Genomic DNA, 11,885 nt, shown 5'->3' with positions numbered 1-11,885 from the left:
GACGCTTTCCCCGCAGCCTCTCGGCGGCTCGGGGCGAGCACCGGGAGCTCCCCGCCGCCGATGGCGGGGAAGCGCCGCAGCACCGGGCCCGGCGGCTCCGAGCGGTGTGAGGGGCGGGGCGGGGCCTGGAGGGGCGGGGCCGCGCGCGGCCGTTGGGAAGTTGCGTCACGGCGTGCGCGCGCCTGCGCGAGGGCGGCGGATTCAAACGGCCGAGGGAGAGGGCGGCGCGCGGAGGAGGAGGAGGAAGGAGAGGAAGAAAAACCAGAAAAAGAAGAAAAATCWGAAAAACCAGAGGAGGATGAAGCGCACGGTGCCCCGCGGCACTTTGCGGAAAATAATGAAGAAGCACAAGCCGCATTTACGCTTGGCGGCGAACTCCGACCTGGTGGTGAGGAAGGAGAGGGGCGGGGGAGAGGCGAGGCTGCGGCTGCGGGGAGTCCGGGAGCGCTCCTGGTTTTGGCCATGGCGGCAGCTGCAGCTGTGCTGGTGGCTCGGGATCAGCTGTCCTTTAACAGGGCCCCTTGGTTCCTAAAAGTGCCGGGCTGTGCGCAGTGGAGCAGTTTGGGTGTGGGTATGTCAGGTTACTCCCCGCGGTGCTTCTCCAGGGGCCCACAGGTAGAGGGGACGCAAAGCTTGGGAGGACACAGGCGATTGGTCTGTCTAAGAAAATACAGATAAACTGAGATTGTAGCGCTTTGCTGTGCTGGTGGCTACTATATTGTCGGTCTTTGACAGTGATCTCGGGCTGATGCTCTTGTGTCACTTCATGTACACGCTGATGTTCAAAGAGTTTAGTGTAGACACACCGAGAAATAGCAGTTTGGATTATGTGGCTGCTAGATGCAGATATTTGTTGTTTGYGTAGATCTGTTCGGGTGTACAGGTAGTCAGCTGAGCTGTGATCAATGGGTTGCTAAGCTKCTATGGCATCTTGAACGCTCATTATCTTTTTAGGAGGCCATCTGAGTAGTCTCTGTCCTAAACTGTGGGATGACAAGTCTTGTTGGTAATCTAATCAGGTKCTGGAGTCCTGATCGTGGTTTAGAAACGCTTGCCAAAGAGGTGTAGGAGTAAAAGAGCCAAGTTTGCAAAAACTGAGGCCGACGAAGCTGAATTGCTTCTGCTCTAAGGGATTTGTGGCACAGAGATAGGGYTTGTCTCACCAAGAAATTGTTTGASTACAGCAAGGAAACCTGACCTCAAGAGAGCTTGTGGTAGCTGCTGTATTGAAAAAAAAAGTGCCCGAAAAAACCCGATATTCTTTGAAGCACCTTAATACACTTACCTTGCTCGACTGTGATGCCCTCCTATTTACAAATGTATATGGTTCTCAGAGCATTAAAGCATTAATACATGCTGTGTGCTTGTAATTCAAGTCCCTGACTCGAATTTTAAGTCCACGTTTCAAATATCTATAAAAGTTGTGTCTTGCAGCATCCTGAAAGTTGGTATCTGGATATATGAAGATAATGTTAACATACAAAATTAAAATAAGTAATATGAGATTAAAATGAATAAATATGGTAATTACRTGAGAGTAGTTAGATCTGAATTTAAACATCAAATGTTTTTCTAATGGAGCTAATAAAAATATGATTTCTTCCTGTTTTTGGTACCTTTGGATTTTTTTAATAGACTAAGGACCTGGCCCCTTGCTAGTCGTGATCAGRCTTACTCAGTGGAATGTAGTAGTCAGCTAATCAAACTCACACAATCACACATTTTTTTTTTTTAATCATTGGTAACAGTTGATCTGTGTTTCCAGGGCAATGAAAATTTGGCTTCAAAGTAGTATGGCTRTCTGAAAAGGGGTAAGTGGGATATCCCTCCAAATCTTGGCCTTTGGTTCCCATCTCTTCCTGGTCCTGGCACTAAAGTTCTCTTAGCTGCAAGGACAGCGAATTGAATTGACTGAAATTTACAAACAACAACAATCTGATATAGCTTAAAATATGGCTGTGCAAATGTTCATGGCAACACAAAGGATGAGATCAGAATAAATTTTAAYAATGTGATAGAAACGTAGATTATCTCTTCTGGTGATGTCAAATTAAACAGCCTTTTATGTTACAAGGCTTGGGTTTTATTCTTTTACTTTTAAACAAGAATATCTAGGTGTGGTGGTTGTCCACGAKGTTCTTCAACTAAGCACATTTCTAACAGCTCTTTTCCTCTTTATTTCTATAGCTAAATCAACACAGCTGAATTTATGCCTCTTGTAGGAAAAAAAAAGGGTGGGGGAATTTGTAGTAAGATAAGTAACAAATTTTGAGAGTATGTTTTCTAGTGTCTCGTATTCTCTGCAAACCCTGTAAGAGTGATTAGATTGCATGTCAGAAATTTATATAGTAGCTGTCTTAACAAAATGGAGCCATATACATTTTAAGCAGGGAGCTTATGTCTTCTCCAGGAAGTATGAGAAGCGTCCTAGTTCAGTTTCTGGGCTATCCTTCAGAAGGATCCATGCTTTATTTCTGAATCTGCCGTATGTACCCTGTCCAGTAAAGTGGTCTGCCTGCCTACCTTACGAGAAAATCAGATTGCTTTCTTTTTTACTGACCTTCAGTGATTATTTTTCCTCAATAAACCAGTGTCTTCCTACATGATCGTAAACAACAAGTTTGAAAGACATAATAATTCAGATAATTTCATCTTCAAAATCTGAGGCTCTGTCAGCTTTGTTTCCTAAGTGTTAACATCTATCTCTTTGCACAATGTAGCTATCATCAGCCTTTCTAAGGAAGCTGTTTGGTTTTGGTTTGGCTTTTTTTGAAGGAATACGATAATATCTTCGGGTGAAGAGATGCAAGTAATGCAAATGATGTTTCAGGTTTTTTCAAGGCTCTTTTTGAAAATAAGAGGTAATGGTTTTAGTACTGAAGTTCAGATATTCCCCCAATGGTCAGAGAAGATAATATACAAGCTTTGTTCTAGCTCAAGATTACAGAATAAAAGCAGGATGTCAGCTGCYTGTTTTATGCTAGAGGGGCATGTGTTTTTCCATTGCAGGAAAAGCTTAAAGTATTGCATTGAATGGCCTCTTTTTAATTTGTTGTCACCACAGAATCATTAATAAGTGTCTGTTGAAGGCAAAATGTCAGTCTAAAGAATTGTTTTGAAGTTATGGCAGCAGAAGAAAATTGCAGAGGCTGTCCCTGCTATTCATGAGCTCTGTTAAACAGGTGTGTGCAAGTGCTGTGCAAACAGTGCAAACACTTACATGAGTTCTTAAAACTTTACAGCCTTTCTTTTCTGGAAAGCGAAAATTATGTTTGTAAGGTGATTTTCATGAGTWGTTGGTTCAAAACTGGTTTTAAATTTTATGCACAAGGACATTAATATGTGTTAAAGCAATATCTTTAAACATGTATAGTATTGCGTAGCTGCCTGTCAATAACTGTCAGTCCTATTCATGGTATTCAGTCATTCTGCCTTTCATTATCCTTTCTCAATTGCCTGACTAACCTGGATTATTTATTAACCTTTGTGCTCTGTTGTGGACTGTTCCGATTTTAGTTATGTGGCTGTATTTAAATTTGTTGGAGTACAGGGGAAGCGTCTCCACATGCAATTCACTTTCAAAATAGGAAAGTAGAGGTACAGTGATTCTGAGAGACGACGCAGCTTTTAAAGGCAATTTAAAAATTAACACTTTTGCCTTTAGGTATCTCAGAAAAAGGACATGTAAGTATGAAAGCTTTTGTTCCACCTCACACTTTTCCTGTTGGATTCCTAGAGGAATGTAACCTCCATACTGATAAGTTTAATAATGAGAGTTCTTATATTGAACATTATTTTAGTGCCACTGCTTGATTCTGTTGGAGATAATTTCTATGTAGATACCTAAAGGCTAGTTCTAAAGTTGCTTTTATGTTTTGTGAAATAAATCTGCAAGAACATCTGCTTTTTGTGCAGTAGATGCTTCCAAACAATGTCAAATATTATGTAAATTTATCTGTTGCACTCKGGCTTCATTTAGTTCAGGATATTTAAAAAAACCACCTGAATTACTTTCTGAGCATGTCCTGTAACAGATKCTTTGTGCTGCAAACCCACTGCCAAAGTATTTCCTGTAAACTCTTAATTTGTAAGTTTCCATGTTATATTTTTCCAGGCTTTACAGATAAGRTATGGCAGAATAAATACACCACCTTATGCATATAAATAAAATTTTCAAATATTTCAGTAATATTGAATGCTTAATTTACAAAATGTGCAGTTAACAATTTTTCAGGTCAGACTGTTAAAAATAGTTCACGTAATATCTGTACAATGCTAGAGGTTTGCATTGTAGGTCCCTGATTGCACACAGGTGCTATTGGCTGGCAGTTTTAGTCCAAGATGGAGCAGTTCCTTCCTTGCGTGCCAAAACTTTTTCCTGCTTCTGTATTAGCCGAATAGTATTCCACCTGACTGGTGCTTTTAATGTAAAAAGGCTAAGTGATGAGCTGGGAAAAAAAGGATGGAACCTCCTGACACTGGAGAATTTCATGTTCTGGAGAAATTAATGTCAGTGTCCCTTTACACTGCAAAGGGGCAGGAGTCCTTGAACTTGTCTGCAGTCCATTTGGCAATAAGGCAGGGATGAATTTGCTGTTCATAAAAGTCTGGCTGTCGTTGTCACTAAAAACTGACTATATTTACTAGTAAGCAAGAAGATGGCTTATTTGTTGATATTAATGTTCACATTTTATTTGTAAAAACTGTTAATAAAACTCAAATTGATTCCTGTTAGATCAGTTGTTGTTTATGTGATCATTTCTAAAGCACCTTTCCAATTTAAGTATACTAAATTTAAACTATTTACAAGAGTATTGCAGGAAGGGAATGTATTAGAAATTTACTGAGACAGAACCGAGTGATACATTTATTATCTGAGACCACCTTTCAGGAATTTGGAAGCAGTCTAATATGCAAATTCTCTGTTGCAAACAATGATCCTCTAAAATCAGCTTAAACAGTTTGAGTAATGGTTTTTTTCTTCTCTATTTTAAAGATTCATTTGAACTTCTTACTGTTTCTCCATCGGCTAGCAGAAGAAGCCAGGACAAATGCTTTTGAGAGCAAAAATAAGATAATTAAACCTGAGCACACCATATCTGCAGCAAAGGTATTAAATAACTTTAATATTTTTCTTTTATATAATGTAAAATGTGTTATGACAGCATATATAAAAGCTTTCTGTGTTAAAGTTGATATTTGATTTATAATCCAAAACCTATAGATAGTTAATATTCTTCAGTCCATTGTTGATGTAATTCACTGTTACCAAGACAACAAATTAACTCTCCTTGTCCTATTAAATATAATCCAGTTTTTCTTGATTATTCCCTGTTTAAAGTCATAATTTCAATGTATGGAAAAGTTTACAGATTGGTCTACCTGCAAGCATTCATGGGCTGAAAGGCACTTCAGAGTTGGAGGATCCTTATTTCAGCTGATACTACGTCAAGGAAGCACGCTGTCTTAACGTCAGTGATATAAGTCAGGCTTTATGGAGCAAGTGAGAMATAATCCAGAAAGGTTCAAATACCTTTCTTACACCTTCAGTTCTTAACTGCTTAGTCTGAAATTAGGTTGTAGTGGATTCTTMCAGCATTGTGTGGATACTTCTTGAACAAACAGATATTTTGTGTTATGTATTTGGCAAGGAAAGAGCTAAGGGAGGATTAGATTGTGGATTGTTGTTATATGGGTAGTTCAGCATAACAAAAGTTGCTGTATGAATATATGTGAAGGAGGAATTCACTGCATTGCAGACCACGGTGAGTTTTGTGTACATGTGAAAGAAGGGAAAGAGGAAGGTGTTAATACAGCTTTGTCTCCCTGAAAAGAACTAGTGTCAAAATATAACTGAAATCCTTTTGTATTCTGTCTCTCATTTCGCTCCCTAGGATATGTCTGCTTTAGCTTGGTGTCATGAAGGAATTTGGTCTCTTTAATTTGTTATCTGTTTAACCACCTACTCCTGCTGAGTGGATTGGGAGGACAGAACTTGTGTTACCTGATATTTTGGTCCKGTGGCTTCTGTTTATCTTCAGTATTTTTTTTCCTTCTGCTGAAAGGTTTAGTTTGAGATTTTCTATTTCTATAGTAACAGAAACATATACAGGATATGTAGGRTAGCCAAGTGAATGTTGCAGTTGGAGTCTTACGCATTTATAGGTTCTTTTTAACTGCAATTTTAACACTGAACATTTTTGTGCTCCATTTGTTTCTTTAAGATGAGAATAAAGGAAAAACTGCCTGTATTTTAAAAATTTTAACACTTAAACAGTCCCACTTGAGCTTTGAAGTTCATTTTTCAATTTAAACTCCAAACCAAAAAATGTCCTTCCAAAGGTCTGTGCACTCGTGATATAGAAAGAAAAAAGGCATTGCAAACAAAAATTGAGCATAATAGCTGTATTATTGCAAACCTTATTTTTTCTTTTTGTCTAAGCCCAAAAGGGTAAGAACTTCAAGGAATCTACTGGTGACTCGAGAGCACTATTGCCATTTCTCAGCACTAACTTTGGAAAGAAGCCTTTTATTTTACAGAATTCTTGCTTACGAATGTTCTTATTTAAAGAAAAAAGCCTCAAAGATTAAATCTTTCTGTATGCTTTTGCTTTATTTCTAATGTTTTCCCTGCAGTATTACCCTTGGCAACTCAACCCTTGGAAACAGATTGGCTAGGTGAACCTTTGGTCTGAGTCACCTAGTGTTTTGAATCTTTCTGCTGCCTGAATTGTGGTGATAAAAGCAGTGATAAATATACTTACTTTTTTTCTTTGCAGGTTATTTTAAAGAAAAGCAGAGGCTAGAAAGCAGACCACTGGAACTTTAAAGCACATTTTTCAACGTTTTCTAAGTAACGAGTAAGCTCTGAGCCGGCTTGAGCACTTGTGGAACTACGTAGTTTGTTGACATCTGTCTCTGGACTGACTGGCTTGCTTTTTCTTTAAAAAAATATAAAGAATCTTACAATGTATATTTTCATATGCTTTATGCTTAATTTTAAAGTGTGCGTCACTTATCACTTAAGATTTTTTGATGTACCTTACTTCTTTCACAATGATGGAGGGATGCTTGTACCATAGATACTCTTCAGGTACAGTGTGGCATTTGTTATTAAAAGTGTGAAACTTCTTAAGGAGAGCTGTAGTTAAAAAAAATGGTTTTCACTACATCCAATGTAGATTGTGCAGTTCAGAGCAGATTTATTTGTTAAACAAAATTATGGCTTTCAAAACAATMACTGTAGAAACAAGTGTATTAAATACCTTTTCTTCAGTTTATTTATAAATGTCTTAATAATTTTAAAATTACTTTGAAAAGTAGGTTAAAACTTCTGTGTTCTGGGAGAAGAATACATAGTTGGTATTTTGAATCATACTCCAAACTCTTAAGCCAGCCCGTTGTTTGATGTGGTATATGAGACAACTTGGTGGTCTGTAATTCAGTTGGTGCAGACAGATGTATGGTTTATGGAAAAGATCTGGCACAGCTGATGTTTTCAAAGTTAGATCTTGTAAAAATAACCGAGATAAGTTGGTACTAGTGCCAAGCTATTTCCTTCCCCCTTCTGAGTGTCATGCTAACTTGTCAGAAGTCTGGAAATGTACATTATATAAAAATGTCTTCTTAAATTAAGGTCATTTCTATTCCTATTCTGGTATTTGTAATCATTTACTGAACACTTTGCTCGATGAATATATTAATGATGTTATAGTTGAATCTCACAGTTTGAGTTGATAACACAGTTTTTAGTTGATCCTGATATGCACAGTGAGCTATTCTTAAAATAAAGTATCTTTAAAGGCATTATGTATTAAGTAGTTTAATTTTGTTTGACACCTTACCAAATATATTGTAGAAACTCAGAAAAAAAAATTTGTGTTTTAGAACTATTTTTGTGGGCTAAACAAACTGTAGCAATGCCGGTACTTTTAATTTCATATCATGTTCATGTACTTTCTAAAATCCTGTATAACCATTGAAAAGTTATCCTCTTCCAATATGCAGAAAGGAAGGAAGGTTTACTCTCCTGCTTTATTTGACTCACAGAACTTAGTTCAGTCAGCTTCTTGTAAGGGTTGACCAGATTCTTTATTCTGCGCTTTCTTCTCTTATTGCCTTGGAATCCACAAAGAAGGCCAATAACATACACATGTAGAGGATATTTTGACTTAATAATCTGAAGTACATTCTCAGGAATAAGGAAGATCTGACTTGGTATTTATATTTTTATTTGTAATTACTGTCTTTGATTTAGCAATTTTATTGCAACATAGATTTTCCTTAGTTGGAAATGTTTTCTCTTAATTTTCCCTGAAGTATTTTCTTACAGTCTTGTATAACCACAYACCTTTCCTCATTGTACAATTGTTTGAGTGCTATAGCTTCTTTTGGAAGTTGTTTTGATGTCCRCTTTAACTTTCTTTTGATTTTCCTAGGAGCAAGATCCACTCTGAGCTTAGTGGAATATTCTCATTCTCATGTAGTAGATTGATTGATGATCAGTTGCCATTGGGGAAGAGAGTCAAGGAAGGGTTRAAACTAACCACAGTGTACTTTTAAAACATTTTATGCAGTGGTTTTGGCCTGTATTCATGGTTAAGAAGCTGCCTCTTTTTAATAGGAGAGGGACTTTTGATAATACATTGTGAATGTTTTGTAATAGCTGGAGCAGGCAGGTATTAAGAAGACCTGGRTAGCTTGGCAGGTATTCAGGTTTCTCTCCTAAACTTCAAATAAATACTCATTGAAAATTAATGAGGCTGATGTAGTGGGCTTAAGCTTTTAGAAATATAAAATGGTATTTTTTTTTTAGTATCTTCTTTGAATATTCACCATAAGGTTAATCATATTCCTATATGGCTGGTCTTCTATTCTGCTTCATTTATATACCTGGAGTCTCTTCTCTACACAGTATTACTGGATTTTGAAAATTAAAATTCCTTACAGCAGTATTGTCTAAATAYCCATTAAAACTTACAATTAATATAAACTCAGAGACTATAGTGGTAATTTATTTCTGTTATGTCTCTGTTTAATGACAAAGCAACAAAGCATGTAGTTCTACAAAATGGTTTTTTAAACTRGATCTGTACTAGAAGGCCAAATGAAGTTGTTTTCTTTTATTTGAATTCCTGTGTTGATTCTTTGTCGTTAGGAGGAAAAAAGCGAGGATTATTGTGGGAACAGCCATGGTAATGCTCAGTTATTTTCATGAAATTGAGAAATTTATAGTTCTGAAACAATTGATTCAATATTGAATTTCCTCTGGTTTTAAACATAAGATTTAAGAGATTTTTTGGAAGGAGAGGTTCTCTGACAGTGCAATTAAACTCCTCATTTCCTCAGAAAGCAGGATAGAAGTGCAAAAAAGTTAAAGGCACGCTAAGATCCATTTTTTTCCATTCTCTTTGCTTCGCAGGTTTCTCTATATTCTGTTTCACATCCTACCCCACCCTTTCACTATGACCATCAATGAAAGGGGGTAATGTAATGAAGAAATAGAATTTGGTAAAAGTACTTCTAGTAGCCTTTGTCTTGGTTTTCTGCTTTTGACGTAGTTAGTGTTAGTCCCTGGGCCAGGATGGTATCATAATTGATTAAGCCACAAAAGAGGACGGAAAATGTTTATTAACCAGCTGATGACTATGAGGGAAGAGAGTGGTGCTGCTGCTTTTTTTGTTTCATCTCACTTATGGAGTGACTGGTGAGAGGGGATCTGCTGTTTGCCTACCTGAGTAAGTCTTCTGSTGGGGAGTATGCCCTATTCCAGCTCATACAGCATTTTTCTTGCAAGATAAGTGAGCAGAGAGGAGAGTTGTGAAAGCTCTAAAACTACATTTGTGTRTACTGTGCTTTTATTTTGTAGAGCATGGAAGTTTAATATTTTCTGAATGGTATAAATCACCTGATTTATTAGATTTACAACTTCTTAAAAAGTGTGAATATTAAGAAGGGTATGACAGTGAAATATGATCAATGGACCTAACTCCTAATGGTGTCAACAGGAATAATGAACTTTGATGGGTCAGGCCCCAAATATTCACTGTTCTATTTGAATGTAAAGTTGCATCTGTTGCTTTGAGTCAGAAAAYCAACCTAGGTGCTTGAGAGGACATTCATGACTTGGAGTTTCATTGTGCTTTTATGTGGAGAAGTGAGTGACTGCCAAAAAATAATCTTAAGTTTCATGGTACGAATAGTGTTTTCTGATTGTAGTCATACAGTAAAAGAATAATAAATATAGAAATATGTATACTGTAATAGAAAAATTCTTGTTCTAGCCATAAGGTGGGGATAGAGCAAAAACTCTCTTTTTTCCCTGTGGTAACTTTCCATTAGAAAAAGTATTCTGTTTCTTCCTACTAATAAATATGCTGTAGATTGTGACACTTTCAGATATTTTTTGAAGACTACCAAGCCGACACTGCTAACATATGTAGGGCAATTAATGTTAAAGAAAAGAAATCCCATTCACATAAAAAATCATGTTCTCCTGATCCATGCTGAGAGGGTGAAACAGATGCAAAAATTTTAAGGATCATGAAGATTTTATTTAATTCAAAGCTTAATGTTTCAGTATCATGTAATTTTCTTAATTAGAGGTTTATGACCATTTGTACAACATAGCCTCATTTTTAAAAATTAGTATGTTCTATGTGCAGTTTTATGAAGGAAATTCTCACACAAGACTTTGCTTATTTAGCAGCCTTAACTATGAAACATGCAGCTTGTATTGTCTGACTTGCTGACTCGGCATTCCGTTAGTCTTTATCAGCTTAGAGCAGCCAATGATAGGGCATGTAACTCCTAAATGCAGAGTGCTGAGGTGTCTTACGATTATGTACTTACGTGTGACTTGTATTTCAAATAAAAATGCTGATTACATTAAATCACAATTCCTTTTTCCAGAGCTGTGAAATACTTGTCAAATTCAAGTTCATTAGAATGTTTCAAAGTGATATGTGTTGTTGTTTTTCAGTTCAATACGTATATTATCATATGCAATGTATTTGTATTGGCATTTAGATTCCTTGATATGTTTTAATGGCACTTTAAAATGGTAATGTAGCTGCTTTGATAGCTTACTTGGATATGGTAAAAGAACATAGTGGAACAAATTTCTTTTGTGTTTGAGTAGTTCAGTTCAAGGCTGAGAAGATGCTKATGGCATTTTTGTTGTGCTAAATACAGAATTGCAGCTTTTTGAGGAAATTGAAGAGTCTTCCCATCTGACAGTTCATGGTTCTGCAGACATAATCAGTTGAAAATCATTCATTTACTATTTGGTGAACGATATTGGGGGTTTGTCAGTTTCTTTACAGTCCACATCCATCAAATTTACATGGGCTTTGATACATAATATTCTTCTGTGGGCTGGGTTGTTAATGTTWTCCTGACCAAACTGCTGAAAGATCTTTTCAGGTCATTTGATAMCTGTAAGATCAAGTTTCTTACTGAGAAGGTCACTTTCGTGGGGGAATGATTTCAGGGCATGAAGAACGTGGTGGAGGGTACAAAAACACCTAAACAGCCCTAAAGTAACTTCTGTTTAAAAAAAAAAAAAACAAAAAACAAGCATAGACACAATCTTACTACTGGATAATAATGTGACTGCAGCAGTTAAATAAAAACAAGAACACTTTCTCCATCAATGGTTTGCTCAGCCTTCTGGCACTGGGTCAGGCTCTACAGAAAGACTCCTGTTTTCTTTCCTAAGYATGTAGAAAACAAAAAGATATGTTGGCAATTGGACAGATCCTGAATYAAAATTTATAAAGAGTGAATACTTCCAAATAAATGCAGTAAGGAATAGAGTTGGATTGGCTGGAGTTTCTCATCTCTTATATTGAGTTCAAGTTGGTGTAATTGTATTGGTGCTGACC

General features: G+C 37.0%; 1 protein-coding gene across 1 annotated transcript; it reads left to right on the top strand.

Moving 5' to 3' along the window:
• The first annotated feature begins 236 nt into the window (after positions 1 to 236).
• Positions 237 to 11,568, top strand: CENPW (centromere protein W). The gene is made up of 3 exons (XM_057363604.1): positions 237 to 388; positions 4,997 to 5,110; positions 6,780 to 11,568. The coding sequence occupies exons 1-3, from the start codon at positions 299 to 301 to the stop codon at positions 6,804 to 6,806; spliced, it is 231 nt and encodes a 76-aa protein (XP_057219587.1). The 5' UTR covers positions 237 to 298; the 3' UTR covers positions 6,807 to 11,568.
• The last annotated feature ends 317 nt before the right edge of the window (positions 11,569 to 11,885 follow it).

Source organism: Malurus melanocephalus, unplaced genomic scaffold (assembly GCF_030028575.1).
Source record: "Malurus melanocephalus ecotype Western Australia unplaced genomic scaffold, MMel_1.1 scaffold_29, whole genome shotgun sequence".
Classification (NCBI taxonomy): Eukaryota; Metazoa; Chordata; class Aves; order Passeriformes; family Maluridae; genus Malurus; species Malurus melanocephalus.
This window is presented reverse-complemented; position numbering and strand designations above follow the sequence as displayed.